Source organism: Nerophis ophidion, linkage group LG06 (assembly GCF_033978795.1).
Source record: "Nerophis ophidion isolate RoL-2023_Sa linkage group LG06, RoL_Noph_v1.0, whole genome shotgun sequence".
Lineage (NCBI taxonomy): Eukaryota > Metazoa > Chordata > Actinopteri > Syngnathiformes > Syngnathidae > Nerophis > Nerophis ophidion.
This window is the reverse complement of record NC_084616.1, coordinates 67820925-67847744: the sequence shown is the minus strand read 5'-3', so window position 1 is coordinate 67847744 and position 26820 is coordinate 67820925. Positions and strand designations below refer to the sequence as shown.

At 41.3% G+C, this 26820-nt stretch overlaps 1 protein-coding gene across 1 annotated transcript in view; it reads left to right on the top strand.

Moving 5' to 3' along the window:
- Window positions 1–26223, top strand: part of LOC133555157 (dipeptidyl peptidase 4-like) — a 39175-nt gene extending 12952 nt beyond the window's left edge. The window contains exons 8-25 of the mRNA XM_061904683.1: window positions 1585–1739; window positions 1876–1973; window positions 2044–2173; window positions 4386–4424; window positions 4492–4590; window positions 4671–4741; window positions 11128–11181; window positions 11247–11359; window positions 11425–11472; window positions 11532–11630; window positions 16619–16688; window positions 17017–17211; window positions 17304–17358; window positions 19505–19604; window positions 19688–19746; window positions 19818–19890; window positions 25926–25999; window positions 26064–26223. Coding sequence (XP_061760667.1) covers window positions 1585–1739; window positions 1876–1973; window positions 2044–2173; window positions 4386–4424; window positions 4492–4590; window positions 4671–4741; window positions 11128–11181; window positions 11247–11359; window positions 11425–11472; window positions 11532–11630; window positions 16619–16688; window positions 17017–17211; window positions 17304–17358; window positions 19505–19604; window positions 19688–19746; window positions 19818–19890; window positions 25926–25999; window positions 26064–26156 — 1625 coding nt within the window. The 3' untranslated portion in view covers window positions 26157–26223. The remainder of the gene's footprint in view (window positions 1–1584; window positions 1740–1875; window positions 1974–2043; window positions 2174–4385; window positions 4425–4491; window positions 4591–4670; window positions 4742–11127; window positions 11182–11246; window positions 11360–11424; window positions 11473–11531; window positions 11631–16618; window positions 16689–17016; window positions 17212–17303; window positions 17359–19504; window positions 19605–19687; window positions 19747–19817; window positions 19891–25925; window positions 26000–26063) is intronic.
- The last annotated feature ends 597 nt before the right edge of the window (window positions 26224–26820 follow it).

Genomic DNA, 26820 nt, shown 5'->3' with positions numbered 1-26820 from the left:
AACACCACTTACCTTTCACTATTTGAGTAACCTTTATTCTGCCATTTGCACATTGGCGAGCGATCTCCGAATCCGGGAACATATATCACGGATTTGTTGCAGACATCCGTAAATGAGAACGGGATGTTTCTTCCAGTTATCAGCATAGCCATCTTTGTCTCAGTATAAGTTACACCATCAGGTCTCCATTTTGCGAGGTGGGCTTTAATACTGGGTTGTGAACGATGCTGCGCTGCGGACGCTTTGTGCTTCGCTGACCGTTCATGGTTGAGTATATCCGTTCGGCCGCCTGTGTTCAAAGGAGCAGTCTGTTCTAAAAAATTTACAGGCAACATACCCCTTCCCCTTCAAACTCTCCTGGAAAAACTGAAATTCTTGTTTCCAATCGTTCAGGAACTTGCAAGCATATTTCTTAATTTTGCTCGTCGACTGTGTAATATATTGGGTTGGAGTCGATAACCAGACGACGTGATGAAGTTACGTCTCTTTACTGTGAGCTTCAGAACAGACTCCCTCATGCATGTTCCTTGACTGCACTTAAATGTAGAATATATGTAAAATATATTTACATTCTATTCTATGTACAGTAGATGGCAGTATTTTCCTGTTTAAGAGGGTCACAACATTGCTGAGTCAGGTTCTCATGGAGCTGGAGGGGGCGTGGCCTCCAGCTCTGCCTGCATTTCGGGAGATTTTCGGGAGAAAATTTGTCCCGGGAGGTTTTCGGGAGAGGCGCTGAATTCCGGGAGTCTCCCGGAAAATCCGGGAGGGTTGGCAAGTACGTGTCCAGGGATGTCATCTGGCCCACCAGCCTTGCATGGGTTGATGATAGCCAGGCCTTTCTGTACTCCAGTTGTGATGAGTTGTAGCGCCTGCTTGTTCAGTGCTGGCAGCAGTGTATGTAAATGTGTGGTGTTGTCTGCCTCAAAACGCGCATAAGTGTTCAGTTTATCCGGAAACAGGAGGTCAGCGTGACACATTCGTGGGGGGCAGGGTGTATAGTCGATTGAATGGAGTCCTTGCGACAAGCAACGTGAATCTTTAGCTCCAGTGAAATGTCTGTTCAGTGTTTGTGCATACTGCCCTTTTGTTTCTTCCCCCGGGCCAGATTGCTACTTGCGAGTGCATATGCTATGGAGTCTCCAACTCTGAATGCCTCGTCTTTTGCGCTGAGCACGCTTCCCCTGTCAGCCATTGCTTCTGATTAGCCCGTCTCACAATGGTTGTTAGTGTGTTGCCGCCTCACCGTAGTGTTGCTGTTGCTTCTTGTGGCCATATTCTGACCTCACTGACCATGGGTTGGTCCAATTTTGCCTCAAACTCCACACAAAGGGTGTCTTAGAATAGTCGATTCGATTTGGAGTTTTAAACCATATCATCGGACATTAAACTGTACATTGCAATTTTTATTTATGGTGATTCCCATTGGTTGTGCTCTTGCCAACATACATATGACAACATGCTATCATATAAAAACTCACACCCATTGAACAAATCAGATTTTAACACATCTTCTGAGCATGATGCAACTGTTCTAACCACTAGACCACCACTGCCGTAACGATAGTTTGTACCCCCTACCAGAGGAGATGTTCTCATCGAACCAGGGACTCTGGTGGTCCCCGGGAGGGAAATATGTGTCCTACGTGGAATTCAACGATACGGAGGTCCCTTTTGTAGAGTACCCCTGGTATGGGGATAGTCAGTACCCCAGTACGGTTTCCATCCCATATCCAAAGGTGGGTATCCCTTCAGAGTAATCATTATATTGTACCCACCCACGATTCTAAATCTTGAAACCCATACGTTTAAGATGGGTACATACTTATGGTTCTAATTCATATATTTTTGTCATGTTTTTTATGTCCTCTTCAGGCAGGTTCCACCAACCCAGTCGTGAGACTATTTGTTGTAGACACAGACAACACAACCCATATTAGCGAAGTTCACGTTCCAGAACTCTTCCGCTCAAGGTAAGGGAACCTTTCCAGCTCTTAAACTCGACTGTCAGTTGAGCACATATGACCATCTCTGGCCTTCAAGCGAACATTACTTAGCCACCGTGACCTGGGGAACAGACCAGCGCCTTGCTGTCCAGTGGCTAAAAAGGGTCCAGAATCACCTTATCCTTCAGATCTACGACTTCAATGGCTCCACTTGGCTCCCTGTTGAGGTACAAAGTATTTTTTTCACACGACGCACAAAAACAGTTTCTTGCAAGTATTGCTGGGTTGCATATGACGTCACGTCCGCTTTGCTTCATCGCGTTGTAATGGTCAATAAACCTAGGCAAATTGTTTAATAATTTGAGACGTGTTGGTAAATGAAGAGTTTTACCTGAAAATACCTCTTTGCGATGCTGTTCAAAGTGTTCAAATTGAGAGATAGGAAATACCTTTTAATGGAGTCCTGACAGAAGTTGTTCATAAAAGGAATAGTCAATCAATCGATGTTTACTTATATAGCCCTAAATCACTAGTGTCTCAAAGGGCTGCACAAACCACTACGACATCCTCGGTAGGCCCACATAAGGGCAAGGAAAACTCACACCCAGTGGGACGTCTGTGACAATGATGACTATGAGAACCTTGGACAGGACGAAAGCAATGGATGTCGAGCGGGTCTAACATGATACTGTGAAAGTTCAATCCATAATGGATCCAACACAGCCGCGAGAGTCCAGTCCAAAGCGGATCCAACACAGCAGCGAGAGTCCCGTTCACAACGGAGCCAGCAGGAAGGAAACCATCCCAAGCGGAGGCGGATCAGCAGCGCAGAGATGTCCCCAGCCGATACACAGGCAAGCAGTACATGGCCACCGGATCGGACCAGACCCCCTCCACAAGGGAGAGTGGGACATGGGAGAAAAAGAAACGGCAGATCAACTGGTCTAAAAAGGGAGTCTATTTAAAGGCTAGAGTATCCCATCCATCCATCCATCCATTTTCTACCGCTTATTCCCTTTCGGGGTCGCGGGGGGCGCTGGCGCCTATCTCAGCTACAATCGGGCGGAAGGCAGGGTACACCCTGGACAAGTCGCCACCTCATCGCAGGGCCAACACAGATAGACAACATTCACACTCACATTCACACACTAGGGCCAATTTAGTGTTGCCAATCAACCTATCCCCAGGTGCATGTCTTTGGAAGTGGGAGGAAGCCGGAGTACCCGGAGGGAACCCACGCATTCACGGGGAGAACATGCAAACTCCACACAGAAAGATCCCGAGCCTGGATTTGAACCCAGGACTGCAGGAACTTCGTATTGTGAGGCAGACGCACTAACCCCTCTGCCACCGTGAAGCCCAGGCTAGAGTATACAAATGAATTTTAAGGTGAGACCTAAAGGCTTCTACTGAGGTAGCATCTCGGACTTTTACCGGGAGGGCATTCCAGAGTACTGGAGCCCGAACGGAAAACGCTCTATAGCCCGCAGACTTTTTTTGGGCTTTGGGAATCACTAATAAGCCGGAGTCCTTTGAACGCAGATTTCTTGCCGGGACATATGGTACAATACAATCGTCAAGGGAATTACAAAAGTGTGTCAAGGGATATGTCAATCGAGCCCTGCTCATGTCTGTAGTAATAACTTAGTCACAGGTTTGTGTGAAAATTAGATTTGCTTGAGAAACTTTTGGTGATGCATACAGTTTATTCTCATAGGTTGAGTTTTAGAGCAGAACTAATCTTAAAAGACAAGAGATTGCATTTTTTTGTTTTGTTTGTTAATATAACTACAAAGACCTGATTCTGGACAAACTCACATCAAGTTAATAAGTCTTATATTGTGATTGTTGGTCCAATCTACTGTGGTTTTCGCTGATTTTCTTAGTACAAACTAAAAGCTTAGTTGTTGTGCAGCAAAGCAAAGTGCTTTATCCGACAAAGACGACCATGTTACGGATGTTCTGTATCTTGGGAACCTAAGCCTCCGACCAGACGGGAAGAGCTGGAACTCACCATAAAGTGTGGGAGATTTCTGCTCTAATTGACTTGGCAATCCGCTGTAACTGCTGAGTGTACAGGGACTCCAAACTCAGCTGAGGCTCACCAATAAGTCAATTTGACCACTTGATAATTTGGCTTGATTAAGTTTCTCTCCTTCAGAGGCAGCTCTCCAAACCATGACCAGACAAAAAGATAAAACCGATACAATAAAAGCCTGTTAAAATAAAATCTTGAGGGTTTTGTCAACAGGAAGGTATGACAATTTCCTTGGACAGTAAAGATTCTGGCGACCTCTTTCGCGGTATGCAAAAGGTCACCAGACAGAACAAGAACTGACCATAAAAAGAGCTTAATAGGATGACAATGACAATATTTGATATTGAATATGAAGGATATCTTATTGAAACATTCTAACACATCTGTGTTGATTTTTGTAGCATCTGGACGTGCAAAGCCCCTCTGGCTGGATTGGACGGGTAAAATAAAAACACTTAAAGATCTCATAGTAAGCATTTCTGAGGTGCCTGTAAATGTTTTTGTTAGTTTTCTCCACCAGATCCAGTTTTTGCTGCAGATAGGAAGGGCTTTTATTTGCTGATGAGTGACACTAAAGGCTACAAACACATCCATCATGTAGTTGAGGTAAGCGGAGCCGGCAGACAAAGCTAACCATCGAGAAGCAGAACATTTTTGTCAAACCTTACGGCAATTTTACCTTGCAGGGCAACGCCACAGCGATCACCGCAGGAGAATGGGAAGTTATCGACATTCATAAAGTAACTGCAGATACTGTGTAAGTTTAAATGTTTGCCCAGCTGCAGTGAGGAAGTATTTGATCCCTGCTGATTTAGTAAGTTTACCCTTAGAGATATTTTAAACAGTACATCATTTTTATGAGTGTCTTGCAATGGGTGTGTTCCACTGATTTTATTAATCATGTATAATCCAAAAATGATTTGCACAAACTCAGCATATAGGTAGTAAATTGGACAACCTTTGAAACTCATGGTATGATCAAAATCCAACAAGGAATGTTAAAATGTGATACAAAACCCACAGCATGCCCACTGAACGGTGAAACAGGGGTTAGTGCGTCTGCCTCACAATACGAAGGTCCTGAATAGTTCTGGGTTCAATCCCGGGCTCGGGACCTTTCTGTGTGGAATTTGCATGTCCTCCCCGTGACTGTGTGGGTTCCCTCCGGCTACCTCCCACCTCCAAATACATGCACCTGGGGATAGGTTGATTGGAAACACTAAATTGGCCCTAGTGTGTGAATGTGAGTATGAATGTTGTCTGTGTAGGCCCTGTGATGAGGTGGCGACTTGTCCAGGGTGTACACCACCTTCTGCCCAATTGTAGCTGAGATAAGAACCAGCGACCCCCAAAGGGAATAAGCGGTAGAAAATAAATGGATGGATGCCCACTGAACTATGTCAACATGAAAAATGTGTAACAGTTTTTACACAAGTAAAAATGTACCAATTTATTATAGGCCTGATGGGTAATATGTAAAACACTCTCCACACTTTGACATGTTTGATGCAATTTAGTTTGAGGGACATCCGTTGAAAAAAAATGAATGGCTAGATATTTCTGTTTGATTACTGAACTTTAAGGAGGTCAGGGAAGTACACAAGGTAGAAATGGTCCACATTTCCTTAATATTCAATGTTTTATCATTTATACTTTATTGTAGCTGCCCTGGCGTCCGAGCCCGCCCTGTGCTGCAAGCTGTTTATTTTATTTGTTTATTTTTTACATCGGAGCAGGTAAAAAAAGATAAGTAAAAAATGGGCATGTTAACTATGACGAAACAAATTGACATGTTAAAGCAGGGTTAGGGAACATATGGCTCGGGGGCCAGATGTGGCTCTTTTGATGACTGCATCTGGCTCTCGGATAACTCTGAGCTAACATTGCTTAACACGATAAATAATGAATAATTCCACTTGTAATCACTGTTAAAAATAATGTTCAAAATATAAAACATTCTCATGCATTTTTAAGCCATCCATCCCTTTCTACCACACCTGTTCAATAAGTTGCGTTAATGGTAAGAAGTTATTTATTTATTATTGGTTAGTGTGGGGTTTGCCCTTCTGGGGGTTCTTCAGACCACCAAGCACCGACATGAGAGCCTGTTTTAGGGTTACAATATTGTTTTGTTTTTTTCAATAAGTCCCTCAGTTGCTTTCCAGCAATTGTATATTTCTCTTTCGCTCGCGCTCTGGCTCCAGCCCCAGCCCCAACCCCGTCTCTCCTCCTGGGTGCTGCTTATAACAGAGTGACAGGTGATTAGATAACAAGGCCCAGGTGGGCAGTCTACGCACGTGTTGCTGATTTAGAGGCCGGTCCTGGCACACCCCAGTTCACTGCAGGCCCACAGGCCACGCCCCCTCCACAGTTAGCTTCGGAATAACAATGTTATTACAAAGAATAAGACACCTATTATACTCTAGAAATTTTGGTCTTACTTGAAAATGCAGGCGTTTAGTTGTGTTCAGTGTTAAAAAAAATATTATATGGCTCTTACGGAAATACATTTTAAAATATTTGGGTTTTTGGCTCTTTTAGCCAAAAAGGTTCCCGACCCCTGTGTTAAAGTATACGTAGGAGAAGAAAATGTTGACAGAAACTAAATCAAATTAAGTTTTTTTTGTCAAAGGATGGGACAAGTTCAGAATATCAGTGGCCTTGTGATTACTGTTTGCCCTGAGATCGGGAAGTTGTGAGTTGAAACCCCGGCCCAGTCATACCAAAGACTACAAAAAATGGGACCCATTACCTCCCTGCTTGGCACTCAGCATCAAGGGTTGGAATTGGGGGTTAAATCACCATAAATGATTCCCGAGCGCGACCACCGCTGCTGCTCACTGCTCCCCTCACCTCCCAGGTGGTGAACAAGGGGAAGGGTCAAATGCAGAGGACAAATTTCACCGGTGAGGGTGGGTGTGTGTGTGAGACAATCATTGGAAATTTTACTTAATATATCCAATTCCGTCTCTTTAATGGCATACATTGAAAAAGGGGAGGGGGTTAGCTATGAAGGAGAGCCAATCAGATCCTTTTACTTGCAAGATAAGATCACCGCGGAAACCAAAATGTATGACTTTGCCTTTTTCCACATGGTATGTGCACACCAGTGACGTGCGGTGAACTAAACACCAGGTGAGGAATACCTACTTGTTTTATCTTTCTTTTTTTTTTTTACACTTAAATTCATATGTGCAGTTCTAGTCATTGTTGATTTAGTTTGCACATTAGAGTTACAGGGAAAAAAGGGAGTTATTCGCTTTCACAAAAACGTTATGATATGATATATGGGTCCAAAAACTATTTGATAAAGTTATCAAATACTTTTTGATCCCATTTACTTTTAACAAAATAAATCAAGTATTGTGAGTGTATCTTACTTTCTGAATTTGAATCTGAAGCAGCAATAGCTATCTTCCATGAAAGCGTACTTTGTATGATCGGATTCATTTTGTCTTGAAGTCCAGATTAGAGAAGTATTTAATCTTGGATACGGTATATAATCCTCCATATTGGCAAAAACCTTCATTTAATTCAATTTCATTCCAAGAAATTAAACAATATTTTTGCATCTGACAAACACCCACAAACGCTGCCTTACTCTAATAAAAATGATATGTTTGTTATAGTTAGAAAAAAAATAATAATTCTGGCTTCCACCGGAGAGACCTGTCTGCTAGCTTGAGCGCCCCCACTTCTCCCAGTGTGGCGAGTCAGAGTACTGCTGAGGCATTAAACTACTGCAAGTTGACAATATATCGCCCCCTACCTTGAGGCAGAGGTACTTGCTGCCTCAAGACCTGCCTTTTCCACGTGGTAACAAGCATGCGGCCACTCATACGCATGGCCAATACGTGGAGGCACCGCCTGTGTCTGCCTCACTTCTCATCTGCTGCATTGTTTTGATCAGGAATGATGGAATTTCTGCGATTTTGACCATGAAATTTATCAAAATATACAGGAACCACACCAAAATCACATAGAAAGCATAAACCAAAAGAGAAAATTACAATTTATTTTATTTTATTACTTAATTTTGGAACATCTCATGGTTAAGCCACCTGGTGTACACCCGAAAGAAAGTGAACATGACTTGTTTTACATTTTACTGCTATGGTGCCATCAGCAGGCAAGTCATCAATCGTGACATTTACACAACCGTAAGTCAAATCTACTATTTGTTGCCAAAAACGGGTTCCCGCCGCCGTGCGTATACTGCTTTCGGGCTTTCTGTCCACAACTAATTACTACATGTTAGACAAACTCTTATGTTCGTGGTTATCATAAGGATATGTGTTTGAAATGATTTAAGCCTTTGTCAAGTCTGACAAATGACACTTAGCCATTTCTATGGTAATAATTGTAAAGGGACATTATTGATCCGATCTTGTGTTTAAAATATGGCGGTTAATTTGTCTTTATCGTGAAAGCTTTTTATGTACATTAAATTTATTTTACTGAATTTTTTTGCGTTTCTAATTTCGTAAACTACATTTTTGTGCGTAAAATGATGCTAAATATGTCATTGAAAATAAATTCAGTGTATTAAAATTCAGTGGAAAAAAAATCAGTGTAAGTGCAAAAAGATTGTGAAAATTTGCTGCTTTAAAAATCAAGACTATTTCGGTAAATTGAGACAGAAGCAATCGATCCTGTCTTAGAACCGGCCAATGAGGTTAGAAGTCAAGTGATACGGGTCTTGCAAAACGGCATTATAGCAATTATCTGGGCTATCTTGGCATAATACAAAATTAACATTTCAATGGGGCCGCTGATATTTTCACACTATAGAAATGATTCCAATGGTTAGAATCTGCACTTTGGAGTGACATACAGTTTCTACATTGAAGTATGCAGCTAAACTGACTGATACACAATGTGAGCAGCAGAAGGTGCTGGATAATGATGTTTAGGTAAATGTAAGGAAGAAGACATGTTTGGATTCATTCATAGGAGGGACGAATACATGTTTGAGTGTAAGCCTTTCTGGTCATTAATAGATGACCTTAGGAACATTGAAATTTTTTCAATCCTTTTTCCTTTGTTTGCCGTGTTTAAAGCAAATTTGTTGCTCTTGCCTGAATATAAAACATGTCGATCAAGGAGGTGGTCTGCAGTAGAGGAGCAACTTTTATGTATTTTAAATATTCTCTGTTTTATTGTTCATAGTTAATATTGTAAATCTTACATTCTGTGTTTTCATGTACATTCAAGTGTCTTTCTCAGTAAAAAATTGAACAGACCATCTCCAAAATGGAATGAACTTCAGAATGTACAGTGGGGGCAAAAAAGTATTTAGTCAGCCACCGATTGTGCAAGTTCTCCCACTTAAAATGATGACAGAGGTCTGTAATTTTCATCATAGGTACACTTCAACTGTGAGAGACAGAATGTGAAAAAAAAAATCCAGGAATTCACATTGTAGGAATTTTAAAGAATTGTAAATTATGGTGGAAAATAAGTATTTGGTCAACCATTCAAAGCTCTCACTGATGGAAGGAGGTTTTGGCTCAAAATCTCACGATACATGGCCCCATTCATTCTTTCCTTAACATGGATCAATCGTCCTGTTCCCTTAGCAGAAAAACAGCCCCAAAGCATGATGTTTCCACCCCCATGCTTCACAGTAGGTATGGTGCTCTTGGGATGCAACTCAGTACTCTTCTTCCTCCAAACACGACGAGTTGAGTTTATACCAAAATTCTATTTTGGTTTCATCTGACCACATGACATTCTCCCAATCCTCTGCTGTATCATCCATGTATCCATTTTGGAATAAACTCAACTCGTCGTGTTTGGGGTAAGAAGAATACCGAGTTGCATCCCAAGAACACCATACCTACTGTGAAGCATGGGGGTGGAAACATCATGCTTTGGGGCTGTTTTTCTGCTAAGGGGACAGGACGATTGATCCGTGTTAACGAAAGAATGAATGTGGCCATGTATCGTGAGATTTTTCAGCCAAAACCTCCTTCCATCAGTGAGAGCTTTGAATGGTTGACCAAATACTTATTTTCCACTATAATTTACAAATAAATTATTTAAAATTTCTACAATGTAAATTGCTGGATTTTTTTTCACATTGTCTCTCACGGTTGAAGTGTACCTATGATGAAAATTACAGACCTCTGTCATCATTTTAAGTGGGAGAACTTGCACAATCGGTGGCTGACTAAATACTTTTTTGCCCCACTGTACATAGCGATAAAAATTGTGGGATTTACAATATAAATTAATAAAACACTGAATATTGCAACCACCTCCTTGATCGACATCTTTTATAATCGAGCAAGAGTAACAAAGATGCAACATACACAGCAAAACATAAACGCAAAGGGTAAAAAAAAAAAACATCCACATATTCTACATAATATCACTCTTCTGCAGAACTTTGTTGTAGAATTCTGCCTTTGTCTGACAATCTCTATCAGACTTTTTGGCTCTGAAAACAAGCCCTGCCCACTCCCATTGGCTGGTTCTGAGGACGGATGGATTGCTTCTGTCTTAATTTGCGTGGATGGAGTCTTGAATTTTAAAGCAGCACATTTTTCGACACTGAATTTCAAGCCGAAATTAAGATACCGTTAAAAATGATGTACTGCGCTTATCTTTGTAAAGTACTTGCACTTACCGTATTTCCTTGAATTGCCGCAGGGTATATAGTATGCGCCTGCCTTTAATTACTGCCGGGTCAAACTCTATTCCCAAAATAATTGGCGCATGCTTAGTATTACCGCCTGGTCAAACTCGTGATGTCACGAGTGATACTTCCCCTGTCATCATTTTCAAAAAGGAGGCTGATTTCAATACCGGTAATTTGCATAAAGGGAAGACGATTAAGAGCTATTCAGTAGGATTTAAGGTCCAAGCTTACATCACACTCAAATTTTTACTGCATACCTTTGGTAAGTGCCGGCGTGAGAAGAGGTTTTAAAATAATTGGCGCATGCTTACTTTTACCGCATGCCTTTGGTAAGCGCAGGAGTGAGAAGAGGTTTTAAATTCGCGCATCGGCGGCAATTCAAGGAAATATGGCAGTTAGACTCATTTATGTACTTATCTACACTACACTTTCCTGAGAAAAAGTGGAGTTTTGATCAAATGTTTACATACTGGTACTTAAACGCTGACAATATCCTACAGTTATTACTCCAGCAACCAAGAGGGTGGAAACCCTGGAGGAAGGAACGTTTACAGGTGAATACAAATGTCAATAATTGTTTAATTTCTGCTTTTGAGCTCTTAATATGGGCTTGTTTCAGGTGGACCAAGGAAAAAGTCCAGTGTCTGACGTGCAATTTAAGCAGGGACCACTGCCAGTATAACTCTGCTTATTTCAGTCACAATGCATCATTTTACCAAATGAACTGCAGAGGTTAGTTCTTGTCTTTTTGCAAAATGTCTTCATTGTGAGTGAAAATTGTTTCTTTTCGCTCAAAGGTCCTGGTGTCCCTTACAGTTCACTTGTGGATAACCGGGATGGCACTGGTGAGATCGGCTGGTTTTTGTTCATCCTTTATTCTTGCCAACCATCTTTCCGTATTTAGAGCTGAAGCGTTTGGAGGATAACAAGGATTTCATCCAGCTGATATCTCACATCCTTATGCCAACCATGCGTCGCGGCACCATCAAGGTTGCTGGATACAGTGAGTGTACTGCCGACCTATTCCATGCAACATGCATTTGTTTTTGTATCATTGGAAAGCTTAGTTTGCTGAAATAAGATCGATGTTAGCCATTGCAGGATATAGTTATAATTGTAAGGTCAGTAAATGCTAGTGTGGGCACAAAAAAAATAATTAAATATTCTAATTAGAGATGTCCGATAGTGGCTTTTTTGCCGATATCAGATATTCCGATATTGTCAAACTCTTAATTACAGATACCGATATCAACCGATACCGATATATACAGTCGTGGAATGAACACATTATTATGCCTAATTTTGTTGTGATGCCCCGCTGAATGCATTAAACAATGTAACAAGGTTTTCCAAAATAAATTAATTCCAGGTATGGAAAAAAAGTGCCAACATGGCACTGCCATATTTATTATTGAAGTCACAAAGTGTGTTTTTTTTTTAACATGCCTCAAAACAGTAGCTTGGAATTTGGGAAATGCTTTCTCGAGGGGGTATCAGGGGTGTGTATTGTAGCATCCCGAAAGAGTTAGTGCTGCAAGGGGTTCTGGGTATTTGGTCTGTTGTGTTTGTGGTGTTAGGGTGCAGATGTTCTCTCAAAATGTTTGTCATTCTTGTTTAGTGTGGGTTCAATCAATCAAAATCAATCACAGTGTGGCGCATGCTTGTAATGGTGTTAAAGTTGTTTATACGGCCACCCTCAGTGTGACCTGTATGGCTGTTGATCAAGTATGCCTTGCATTCACTTGTGTGTGAAAAGCCGCGGGTATTATGTGACTGGGATGGCACGTAAAGGCAATGCCCTTGGTTTATTGGCGCGCTGTTCTTCTCCCTACGTGTACACAGCGGCGTTTTAAAAAGTCATAAGTTTTACTCTTTTTAAAAAACTGATACCGATAATTTTGAAACAGACACCGATAATTTCCGATATTACATTTTAAAGCATTTATTGGCCAATATCGGCAGGCCGATTATTATCGGACATCTTTAATTTTAACACAATAGAAGTCCGACTAATAAGGTCTTGTTATGTTAGTAAAATCTAATTAATGTAGATTGGTAATCCACACCGAACCTTACGTCCATAAAAACACACAAACCACTTGTGTCAACATTTGCATGTATGAAAAAAGGAATCCGTCCATTTTCTGCCGCTTATTCCCTTTGGGTCGCGGGGGGCGCTGGAGCCGATCTCAGCTACAATCGTGCGGAAGGCGGTGTACACCCCGGACAAGTAGCCACCTGATCGCAGGGCCAACACAGACAGACATCATTCATACTCACATTCACACACTAGGGCCAATTTAGTGTTGCCAATCAACCTATCCCCAGGTGCATGTCTTTGGAAGTGGGAGGAAGCCGGAGTACCTGGAGGGAGCCCACGCATTCACGGGGAGAACGTGAAAACTCCACACAGAAAGATCCCGAGTCCGGGATTGAACCCATGACTCCTCAGGACTTTCGTCTTGTAAGGCAGATGCACTAACCCCTGTCCCACCGTGAAGCCCCGAAAAAAGGAATCTTTCCAGTAAAAACAAAGAAACTTAAGGGAAAATACAGGGAAAATATTGTTTTCACACAAAATTATATCAGGAACACCCCCAATATATGGGAATCTGGGTTGATAGGTATGTGACCATTGGTGCACTATTCGAGTTTGGGTCTCGGGGGCAGGAGTCCAAGCAGAGATGCCCAGACTTCCCTGTCCCTGGCCACCTCCTCTAGTTCTACAGGGGGGATACTGAGGTGTTCCCAGGCCGGCTGTGAGACATAAGCTGTGTCCCAATTCGGGGGCTGCATCCTTCCAAGGACCCAGCCCATGGAGTCGACAAAGTGTGGGTCCTGGCGAGAGTCTTTCAGCAGCGGCGAGAGTCTTTCAGCAGCGGCTGGAGTGGTATTAATTGGGACAGTCTAGCCTACACTTTCCGGTTACGTCCATTGTCCCCACCCTTACATTTATGTCACGTATCTGCTGCTCAGTCGCCTGAGGTTTACGTTTAACCAATTTAAGAGAACAATCTTGAATATTTTTTGTGTTCTCTTGGTCTTTTACCTTATTCCAGAGGAAGTGGCTAAGAGCTCCCGGCACCGCCGGCGTCTGATTTCCTTGATTATGGGAAATGATTGTCATGGAAATGTGTTGACAAGCGTTCTAAAGTTGTTATTCGAGTTATTAAAGTGCGCAACATTACGATAGTCTCTCGTATTTTGACACAAATGTATATCACTTGACGTGTCTGCTTTTAGCTGTTGTAAATGAATAATTAAAACTATACTTACATTTTAAGGTGGCTCTTTTCCGCTCCGCATGGTATCTCAGGACATGAAAGGTTTTGATTGATTGATACTTTTATTAGTAGATTGCACAGTTCAGTACATATTCCGTACAGTTAACCACTAAATGTTAACACCCAAATAAGTTTTTCAAGTTGTTTAAGTCGGGGTCCACGTTAATCAATTCATGGTAAAAAGGACGCAAAGTGTACACCAGGGGTGCCCATTACGTCGATCGCGAGCTACCAGTCGACCGCGGGGGGTGTGTCAGTCGATCTCCAGCCAGGCTTTTAAAAGAAATAGACCTAAAAATTAGTGATCATCAATCTTCACCAAGACGTCACTTAAATGACATTCACGGTACCGGAGGGTCTTGTGAGATGACGCTGGCTGCTGCAAGATCATTATTATTAAAATATGACAGAGAGGAAGGCGAAAAACACTTTTTATTTCAACACTCTCGCGCCATACCTTCCGTCAAAACTCTAAAGGCCGACTGCACATTTCCTATCTTCACAATAAAAGCCCTGCTTCATGCTGCATGCGCTAACTAAATACAGAGTCTCGGAAAGCTGGCGTGCACATCACTTGTGCACGCCAGCTTTCCGAGACTCTTATTTTGTTAGCGCAGGCAGCATGAAGCAGGGCTTTTATTATGAAGATAGGAAATGTGTAGTCGGCCTTTAGAGTATTGACGGAAGGGACGGCGCGAAAGTCTGTTGAAATAAAGTGTTTCTCGCCTTCCTCTCTGTCATTTTTTCATAATAATGAACTGGCAGCAGCCAGCGTCATCTCACAAGACCCTCGGGTGCCGTGAATGTCAATCAAGCAAGCTACGGAATTTGACGCCAATGTTTTTCTTGTAAAGTGTATGGAAGCTGGATGAATTAGATGCCAAAAACCAACCACTTTCATGTGGTATTGTACAGAAAGGACAACTTTTTTTCTCCTCCATTTGTAAATGTGGGCGTTATCATCATTACTGTCTGATTCCAATCAATGCAAGTCATCAGAATCAGGTAATACACCAACTTATATTCTTGTCTTTGTGAAAGAAAGACATCTATATGTTACACATGCTTGTATTATCATTAAACACATTTAACTTGTTTACAAAAATGTCTCTTACATAAATAAATAAATATAGATGATATATATAAATGAGGTAGATCCCCTCGAGTTGGTCAATTGAAAAGTAGCTCGCCTGCAGAAAAAGTGTGGGCACCCCTGGTGTGCACGGATGCAACCTTTCTGCTAATCGGATAAAATTACACATTTGTTGGCCAGATTCGAAGGACACTTAGAACTTTTTTGAATGCGCACTGCAAAGGATGCAGCCGCCGAATTGAGACACACCCATAGTCCTGATGTCTCCTCCTGGCTGGACATGCCCGAAACACCTCACCAGGGAAGCGTCCAGGGGGCATCCGTAGAACAAAAGTACAAAGTTTGTAGATGACCGAGCCCTCTTGGGTGGCTCCTCTTGACGTGAAGGAACAGCGGCTTTAGTCAGTCTTTCTCAGATGACCGAGCTCCTCACCCTAGCTCTGAAGTTGATCCCAGACATCCTGCAGAGAAAACGAATTTCTGCTGCTTTTATTCGCGGCCTTGTCCTTTTGGTCATTACCCAAAAAATTGTGACCATAGGTTAGGGTAGGAACATAGACTGATCTGTAAATCGAGAGCTTCGCCTTCTGGCTCAGCTCCTTCTACACCACAGCAGACCGTGGTAGTGACTGCATCACCGCAGACGCCGCACCAATCGGTCTGTCAATTTTCAACCTTTTAAAATGTTTTTAATTTTCAATGGCCGCTTTACTTTTACTTACGTATGACGTTTTTAAAAAAGAATGTTTGTGTCACACACACAAATCCCAGAATTAGAAAAAGTTCTGATAGTGGAGAATCATCTATTTCAGTGGTTCACAACCTTTTTTTCAGTGATCATTTTTTTTAATTCACGTACCCCCTAATCAGAGAAAAGCATTTTTGGTTGAAAAAAAAGAGATAAAGTAGTAAAATACAGCACTATGTCATCAGTTTCTGATTTATTAAATTGCATAACAGTGCAAAATATTGCTCATTTGTAGTGGGGCTTTTTTTGAACTATTTGGGAAAAAAAGATATGAAAATAACTAAAAACATTTTAAAAAATAAACAAGTGATTCAATTATAAAGATTTCTACACATAGAAGTAATCATCAACTTAAAGTGCCCTCTTTGGGGATTGTAATAGAGATCCATCTGGATTCATGAACTTAATTCTAAACATTTCTTCACAAAAAAAAAAAATCTTTAATATCAATACTTATGGAACATCCATCCATTTTCTACTGCTTATTCCCTTTTGGGGTTGCGGGGGGGGCGCTGGCGCCTATCTCAGCTACAATCATGTCCACATAAAATCTAGCTGTCAACACTGAATAATGCATTGTTACATTTCTTTTCACGGTTTATGAACTTACATTCATATTTTGTTGGAAGTATTATTCAATAAATATATTGATAAAGGATTTTTGAATTATTGCTATTTTTAGACTATTCATAAAAAATCACACATACCCCTTGGCATACCTTCAAGTACCCCCAGGGGTACGCGTACCCCCATTTGAGAACCACTGATCTACTTTTTTGAGTCATGATATTCTTGTTTGTTTGTGCTAGAACTGTTTAATGATTATTGCAATAAATCTTATTAATCTCATTTTCTTCTTTAAACAGATCTCTGGTACCAAATGTTATTGCCACCAGGCTTTGATGAGTCTAAGAAGTACCCTTTATTGCTGGATGTGTAAGATCATACCCCACAAAAATATAGTATGCCCCTAAAGTCTGGACACACAGCAAAATACACATAATTATAAACACAATTATTTATATTCAAAATGTTAACTACATATACATGAATACATATGATAGATACATGTTTTAATTGTATTTAGTAATAGATAAGTCATTCATTTTTTATTTTTGTAAAATTGTATTGTTTTTTTAATTGTATTAATCATGACTCAAATCGAACTTGTGTATACTATGTTAATTGCAAGTGTGCCCAGACTGTAGTGGTCTAGAAACATGGCTTTGCTCAACCTGTCATAAACCACCGATGGACTTTACAGGTATGCTGGTCCCTGCAGCCAAAAGGTTGACTTTATCTACAGGGTGAGCTGGTCCACCTACCTGGCCAGCGAGGAGAAAGTCATCGTGGCCAGCTTCGATGGTAGAGGCAGTGGTTACCAAGGTGACAAGCTAATGCACGAAATCTATAAACGTCTGGGAACCTATGAGGTGGAAGATCAGATAACTGCAGCCAGGTAGGAAGATTGTCGGTCTCAACAAACACATTTCTACTCGAGTCAGAAAGAAAAAGAAAAATCCCATGCTGTGATCTCCATTTCTATTTTAGGGAATTCATCAAAATGGGATTTATTGACAGAAAAAGAATTGCCATTTGGGGATGGGTAAGAACTCGAGAATTGTCCATGTTTTAAGCTCTTCTCTTTTGTTCATGGGACAAGTTAACTTTCCATTAGTTTTGCAGAAAGGGAAAGCTTTGTTTGGACATTTTAGGCCTGATCTACCAAAGGTTTGCAGGCATTAATAAACATGTGCAAACTTCATAGCGCACACTTTAACACAATCATTTGTAACTGAGCTACTGTGTGGAACAATTTCCCTTATGGATCATTAACAATTTGTCTAAGTCTAAAGCTGAGCTTGTGCGCAAATAATTGTTTCTTAAATTAGCAAAATAGCGAGTGCAATCTATTTAGCGTATATGTTTTCATACTGTACATGCAGAATATATGCTAATCATTAGAACCCCTACAAAAGTAGGAGGAGATGCAAATGTAATCATTTAGCGCTCGCAGTGTGATTTTGGGTCTATATTTAGCATGTTTGAATGGTACCTGCAAACTGGCACAGTTACGCACAAATAACTGAGACGCAGTCAGCAGGTGGCAATCGCTCCAGTGGCTGCAATATTCCCTGCTCTTTCTTCTTTTCTTTCTTTAGTTCAGCTCGTTTACAATTTGCACATTTCTGTCGGAAATTAAAATATTAGATATATTGTCCATCCAGCAATTCCATATTTTATTTTATTATTGACTTAATGACTTGGGGACATGGCTGACATTTTGTTAAATCCTGTGGAAAAATTAACACTCTTTTTCATACAAGAGATGAATTACTAACAAATCTATGAAAAAACGTTTCAAATGTTCAAATATTTTTGGTAAGGTATATTTTTAGCTCCCCAACCGACTTGACAGGTCTGCTCGGTTGGCCACGCCTATAAGAGAAGCAGGGAGGCAAGGCTTCAGTGGTCAGGTGACCCTTGTGAAGAAGACTGCAGATGACAGTCAAAACATGTCAGGCAAAAATTCCATATCGAAAATATCTGACTATAAGAAAATGTGCAAAGCATATTAATAAGAAATCATAATGAACCTTTTTGAGTACCGTATTTTCCACACTATAAGGCATACCGGATTATAAAGTGCACCTTCAATGAATGGCCTTTTTTAAAACTGTCATATACAGTGGGGCAATAAAATATTTAGTCAGCCACCGATTGTGCAAGTTCTCCCACTTAAAATGATGACAGAGGTCTTTAATTTTCATCATAGGTACACTTCAACTGTGAGAGACCGAATGTGAAAAAAATATATAGGAATTCACATTGTAGGAATTTTAAATAATTTATTTGTAAATTATGGTGGAAAATAAGTATTTGGGCAACCATTCAAAGTTCTCACTGATTGGCTCAAAATCTCACGATACATGGCCCCATTCATTCTTTCCTTAACACGGATCAATCGTCCTGTCCCCGTAGCAGAAAAACAGCACCAAAGCATGATGTTTCCACCCCCATGCTTCACAGTAGGTATGGTGTTCTTGGGATGCAACTCAGTATTCTTCTTCCTCCAAACACGACGAGTTGAGTTTATTTGACCACATGAAATTATTCTAATCCTCTGCTGTATCATCCATGTATCCATTTTGGTAAAAACTCAACTCGTCGTGTTTGGAGTAAGAAGAATACTGAGTCGGATCCCAAGAACACCACACCTACTGTGAAGCATGGGGGTGGAAACATCATGCTTTGGGGCAGTTTTTCTGCTAAGGGGACAGGACGATTGATCCGTGTTAAGGAAAGAATGAATGGGGCCATGTATCGTGAGATTTTGAGCCAAAACCTCCTTCCATCAGTGAGAGCTTTGAATGGTTGACCAAATACTTATTTTCCACCATAATTTACAAATTTTAAATTCCTACAATGTGAATTCCTGGATTTTTCCCCCCACATTCTGTCTCTCACAGTTGAAGTGTACCTATGATGAAAATTACAGACCTCTGTCATCATTTTAAGTAGAAGAACTTGCACACTCGGTGGCTGACTAAATACTTTTTTGCCCCACTGTACAATATATTTGTCTCCCAGTATGCGCAAAAGCCAAAGTACAGCCCCAACCACACAGAGCCCTAACCCAAAACAAGATTTGTTTTGTATTTGCATCCGATACTTATCTGCCTAATTGTTTTTAATCTTTTTTATGCTGAATGCATTAAAACTGAAGTCCTCTAAAGTATTCTTCTCTTTAGTCTTATGGCGGCTATGTGGCATCCATGGCTTTGGGATCTGGAAGCGGTGTCTTTAAATGTGGGATGGCAGTTGCTCCAGTCTCCAAATGGGAATATTATGGTATGTTTAGATCTACTTTTTGTTCACCACCTTTCCACTCTCACAGTACTTCCAACAGCAAATGTCCACTTTTTCCCCGCCAGATTCCATCTACACCGAGAGGTACATGTTGACGCCAGCTGACAATCCTGTGGCCTACTCAGTAAGTTGTCCCTTACAGAGACACTCAAACATGGTCCAGCTTTGTGTTGAAGTTTGATGTCGTCTGTGCAGAATTCAACAGTAACTGCACGGGCCAAGAACTTCCATTCAGTGCAGTATCTTCTAGTCCATGGGACAGCTGATGGTAAGTCAAGGTTGTTTAACCTGTAAAACCGCTAGTACCTCCAGGACTGGGGGCAACGTGATTATATTTGTGTTGCTATGGTAACTGGCAACTGCTACCCAAGGCTTGGATCAATATGGTGTACATGTTTTTCATCCACGGAAGTGGAAGAACGGCCGCTAAAAGCACAAGCAAACAAATTGCAAAAGCAGTGAAGTTGGCACTTTTTGTAATTCGTAAATAATAGTTATGTTCGAACTGGGAAACATTTTTTTTTTTGCAAATAATCATTAACTTAGAATTTAATGGCAGCAACACATTGCAAAAAATTTGGCACAGGGGCATTTTTACCTCTGTGTTACATGGCCTTTCCTTTTAACAACACTTAGTAAACTGACGAGACCAATTTTTTAAGTTTTTCAGGTGGAATTCTTACCCATTCTTGCTTGATGTACAGCTTAAGGTGTTCAACAGTCCGGGGTCTCCGTTGTGGTATTTTAGGCTTCATAATGCGCCACACATTTTCAATGGGAGACAGTTCTGGACTACAGGCAGGCCAGTCTAGTACCCACACTAATACTATGAAGTCACGCTGTTGTAACACGTGGCTCGGCATTGTTTTGCTGAAATAAGCAGGGGCGTCCATGATAACGTTGCTTGGATGTCAACATATGTTGCTCCAAAACCTGGATACATTATACCTTTCATCATTAATGGTGCCTTCACAGATGTGCAAGTTACCCATGCCTTGGGCCCTAATACACCCCCATACTATCACAGATGCTGGCTTTTGAACTTTGAGCCGATAACAATCCGGATGGTTCTTTTCCTATTTGGTCCGGAGGACACGGCGTACACAATTTCCAAAAAACAATGTGAAATGTGGACTTGTCAGACGACAGAACACATTTCCACTTTGCATCAGACCATCTTAGATGCAAAGCCGGCAGCGTTTCTGGGTGTTGTTGATAAATGGCTTTCGCTTTGCATAGTAGTTTTAACTTGCACTTACAGATGTAGCGACAAACTGTAGTTACTGACAGCGGTTTTCTGAAGTGTTCCTGAGTCCATGTAGTGACCTTTCCACACCGATGTTGTTTTTTGATGGAGTACCGCCTAAGGGATAGGTCTGTAATATCATTGCTTACGTGCAGTGATTTCTCCAGATCCTCTGAACCTTTTGATTTTACGGACCGTAGATGGTGAAATCCTTAAATTCCTTGCAATAGCTCGTTGAGAATACTGTTCTTAAACTGTTCGACAATGTGCTCCCGCATTTTTCACAAAGTGGTGACCCCCGCTCAATCCTTGTTTGTAAATGACTGAGCATTTCATGGAAGCTGCTTTTATACCCAATCATGGCACCCACCTGTTCCCAATTAGCCTGCTCACCTGTGGCATGTTCCAAATAAGTTTGATGAGCATTCCTCAACTTTCTCAGTCTTTTTTGCCACTTTTGCCAGCTTTTTCGAAACATGTTGCAGGCATAAAGTTCCAAATGAGCTAATATTTGCAAAAAATAAAGTTTTTCAGTTTGAATGTTGAGTACCGTATTTCCTTGAAGTTTACCGCCGGGTCAAACTCGTTTTGCAAAACTAATTAGCGCATGCTTAGAATTACTGCCGGGTCAAACTTGTTTAGCAAAATAATTAGCGCATGCCTCGGTTTACCGCCGGGTCAAACTCGTTTCGCAGAATAATTAGCATATGCCTCGTTTTACCGCCGGGTCAAACTCGTCACGTCACGAGTGTGTAACACAGGTGGGAAATAAACCATATTTCCTCTCATGGCATCCCCTCATATTACCTGCGCCGTTTCCACATTTAATCTCGCGAATTTAACACAGGCGCTCACGTGACCCACTGCAGCCTATCGCGCTCTATATTATCCAGCGTTCCAAGATGGCTGCCAGGTGCGATGGCTAAGCCTGGGGACATCTGAAGCAGGTATGTTTTAAAGTTGTCGTTTGTCTGCATGTCGTAAAAACAACCGTCCATTTTACAACTAATTGTAAACTTATAGGTGCTGACCATCAGGGCCGAGTTGCGATGTGTGGCGCTGTTAAGATATTAAGCAGAGTTGGTAAGTGAATTTGTTTGCTAATAGTAGTTACTAGCCGTACCCATGTATTTTCGATGGGTAGTTAGTATCGGGTTTTAATTCAGTTTCCTCCAATGTTTCTGATCCGATTGAATTGATATTTATGTAGAGTCTTTATTTTGGGTTCTTACATACGGTGACTGAGTGTTGTGACGTTTTAAGGCCATCTGCATTTTTTTATGCTACATAACGTTTTTTTAATTAAATGTGCTTTTCATGATGGTATCCTTACATCGCACTCAAATTTATAAGCGCAGGCCTAAATTTACCGCATGCCTTAGGTAAGTGTCGGAGTGAAAAAAGGTTTTAAATTAATTAGCGCCCCGGCACTAATTCAAGGAAATACGGTGTCTTGTCGAATTTGGGTTGAAAAGGATTTGCAAATCATTGTATTTTGTTTTTATTTACGATTTACACAATGTGCCAAATTCACTGGTTTACAGAAATGAAGAACATTTAAACCGCAAGCAGTCAAATGTGTAAAACAAACGACGAGAAAGCTAATGCTTAGCTCTTCCAAAAGTAAGCAAACATAGATTCGTGCGAAAACTCAAATTTTCCATTGGTATGAACAGAGTCATGTATAAAGAGAGTACACCCAACTCGGTTTCCGGCAATCTGGGGTGACTACAGGACGCCTTGACTGCTACTAACCTTGAGCTAATGCCATGTTTGCGGTTTTTCCTTACATTTGTCGACGTGTATAAATGCCCTCTCGTGCAGCGTGGGGCTGCTCCATCCGCCAGAATTGTAAAAAGCTTTTCCATCGCTTTTCCACCAACCTGGAAAGAAGGCAAGTATGGTTTGCCACCGATTACTGTTAGTCTTGTGCAAGGTAAACATAACACTCTGCCCTTTGTTCAGGAGAGAACACACAGAGGCTATTACAAATTACAGAAGAAATGAACACATTTAAAAGGACGGTTTGACACAAAAAAGACTCTTTGAATCTCAGTAAAACTAAAATATTGCAATTCGGCAACAGTAGAAGAGAGGGACGTTGAAAGAGTAAAAGAAACCATTTTGGGTGTAATAGATGAGGAAAAGAACTGAAAAAAGGTGGAAATGTATACATCAAGAATGAACAAGACAAAATACAGACTGTTCTGGACCAACAATCATTCCATATTCTACACTGACATAATGTTATTACAAATACTAAAGTTGATAAAGATTTTAGCAAAATGAGGGTGATACCGACAGCCATCAGACTGTATAATGCATATTTCCTTGACTGCACTTAAATGTAGAATATATGTAGTAAATATTTATACTATTCATATATTATACAGGCAAAGCAAGGGGCTTCACGGTGGCAGAGGGGTTAGTGCGTCTGCCTCACATTACGAAGGTCCTGAGTAGTCAGGGTTCAATCCCGGGCTCGGGATCTTCCATCCATCCATCCATTTTCTACCGCTTATTCCCTTTTGGGGTCGCGGGGGGCGCTGGCGCCTATCTCAGCTACAATCGGGCGGAAGGCGGGGTACACCCTGGACAAGTCGCCACCTCATCGCAGGGCCAACACAGATAGACAGACAACATTCACACTCACATTCACACACTAGGGCCAATTTAGTGTTGCCAATCAACCTATCCCCAGGTGCATGTCTTTGGAAGTGGGAGGAAGCCGGAGTACCCGGAGGGAACCCACGCATTCACGGGGAGAACATGCAAACTCCACACAGGAAGATCCCGAGCCTGGATTTGAACCCAGGACTGCAGGAACTTCGTATTGTGAGGCAGACGCACTAACCCCTCTGCCACCGTGAAGCCCCTCGGGATCTTTCTGTGTGGAATTTGCATGTCCTCCCCGTGACTGTGTGGGTTCCCTCCGGGTACTCCGGCTTCCTCCCACCTCCAAAAACATGCACCTGGGGATAAGTTGATTGGCAACACTAAATTGGTCCTAGTGTGTGAGTGTGAATGTTGTCTGTCTGTGTTGGCCCTGCGATGAGGTGGCGACTTGTCCAGAGTGTACACCGCCTTCCGCCCGGTTGTAGCTGAGATAGGCACCAGCGCCCCCCGCAACCCAAAGGGAATTAGCGATATGAAATGAATGGATGGGCAAGGCAAGGCAACTTCATTTGTATAGCACTTTTCATACACAAGGCAGACTCAAAGTGCTTCACAGACAACAAAGTGAAATGAAAGAAAATAAAAGCAAAATTTAACTGCAGACAGTAAAAATAAGAACAGTGCGGACGTTAAAAATTAAGATTTAGCTGAAAGCTCAGGTGAACATCAATCAATCAGTCAATGTTTATTTATATAGCCCTAAATCACAAGGGCCTCAAAGGGCTGCACAAAACACAACGACATCTTCGGTAGAGCCCACATGAGGGCAAGGAAAAACTCACCCCAGTGGGACGTCGACCATGATGACTATGAGAAACCTTGGAGAGGACCACATATGTGGGCAAACCCCCCCCCCCCCCCCTCCCCCGATTTTGTTACTGATTTGATGTGACTGTCGAAATATAAAAGAATCCCAGGATTTCTGGCTTTGAGGTTTTCAGGGACAGTGATTGAAGGTGTTGGATGACTTTAAACCTTTCTTTTTTAGCACCAAAATTATATATATATACATATATATAGTATGTTACATATTATTTATTTTTATTATTGTCTATTGTGAACGAACTTTGGTGTTGAATATACCCCAGGGATCAATTAAGTACTTTCTGTTCTATTCTATAAGTAATTCTCTGTAAATTTTTTTCTTTTACATTTCTTGCGTCGTTGGGTGCTTGTTCGAGTGCCTGCTGTTCAAACACAGCAGCAATGTAGCAGCAGAGTGCGTCAAATACGGCCGCAAAATTATACTGTCACAAAATAAAAGCATGTTTTATTGTAAGTTTATGAGCTGGAGTATGGTTCCAACTATTTAGACGTACAATTTTGTTGTCACAAAGCATGCCATCACACGTGCTTGCCAATCTTGAGACCTACGATTTCAAGCGGTGGGGGGTGTGGTTGGGGGCGTGGTTAAGAGGGGAGGAGTATATTTACAGCTAGAATTTATTTATATATTTATATATTATATAAAATGAATTTCAGTGTTCATTTATTTACATTTACACACATAACACTCATCTACTTATTGTTGAGTTAAGGGTTGAATTGTCCATCCTTGTTCTATTTTCTGTCACTATTTTTCTAACCATGCTGAACACCCTCTCTGATGATGCATTGCTATGTGACACGCACAAAAGTGACTGCATCAAATGCACTAGAGTCTGGAATCTTCCGTCTTCGTCTCCATGTTGTGTGCACTCTCTAAAATCTGCAGATTTTATTGTCACATATGTATGTACAGCAGATGGCAGTATTGTCCTGTTTAAGAGTGTCACAACATTGCTGTTTACGGCAGACGAAGTGCTTTACGGTAGACGAAAACGTGACTGCTGTTGTGTGTTGTTACCAAGCTGGGAAGACGTTAATGAAACTGCTTAACAATAAACCCACATAAGAAACCAAGAACTCGCCCTCGATCATTCTACAGTTATAACGTCATTGGGCAGACACGCTGTTTATATTGTGGGAAAGCGGACGTGAAAAAAGGCTGTCCTCACTCAGGTTCGCATGGAGCTGGAGGGGGCGAGTCTCCAGCTCCGCCTGAATTTCGGGAGATTTTCGGGAGAAAATTTGTCCCGGGTGGTTTTCGGGTGAGGCGCTGAATTTCGGGAGTCTCCCGGAAAATCCGGGAGGCTTTGCAAGTATGCCTTGGCATCAGTCATGGTGCCTGTTTTTTAGTTCTCCACAATCTCTTTATATACGATTTTGGGTATGAATTGGACTTTGGATGGTGGTTGTCCTGCGATTGCCTGGTGACCAGTTTAGGGAGTACTCTCTTCCTCGAAGTCAGCTGGGATTGGCGCAAACTTCCTCATGACCGTAATAGGAAGCAGTTTAGTAAATGAGTGATGAACATGTTTTTTTTTTGTTTTGTTTTTTAGACAACGTTCATTTCCAGCAAGCAGCTGAGATATCAGAAGCTTTGGTGGAAGAGCAGGTGGACTTTGAAGCCATGGTGAGTAGACGTGATCCACAATAAAAGCAGTATGTTAAATGATTCGATTATTGTGGTCCTGCAGTGGTACACAGACAAGGACCACGGGCTGGGTGGTTCTGCTAATCAGCATGTCTACACCCACATGAGTCACTTCCTACAAAGGTGCTTTGCATGAAGTCCTCGGATCAACACAACTCCTGTACCTCACGCATAAAGCTGATTGTATGCTGTATGTGCAACAAGACTCTGTCTATATTGTCATGATTATGATGAATCACCATCACTATAGTCATGTTTTACATTTACGTGCCGCTCAACAAAACCAATTTTAGCAACACACTTAAATGCACAACAAGCAAATATGTCATTAATTATTCTATAAGATTTATACCACAAACTTCACATCCCAGCAAGCACAAGACTTTGAAACAACGTTGAACTTGTTGAATTAGATTCAGGCGTTGAGCAACTCAACCTTAAAGGCCTACTGAAACCCACTACTACCGACCACGTAGTCCAGGGGTGCCCACACTTTTTCTGCAGGCGAGCTACTTTTCAATTGACCAACTCGAGGGGATCTACCTCATTTATATATATCCTTTATATTTATTTATTTATGAAAGAGACATTTTTGTAAAAAAGTTAAATGTGTTTAATGATAATACAAGCATGTGTAACACATATAGATGTCTTTCTTTCATGAAGACAAGAATATAAGTTGGTGTATTACCTGATTCTGATGACTTGCATTGATTGGAATCAGACAGTAATGATGATAACGCCCACATTTTCAAATGGAGGAGAAAAAAAGTTGTTCTTTCTGTACAATACCACATGAA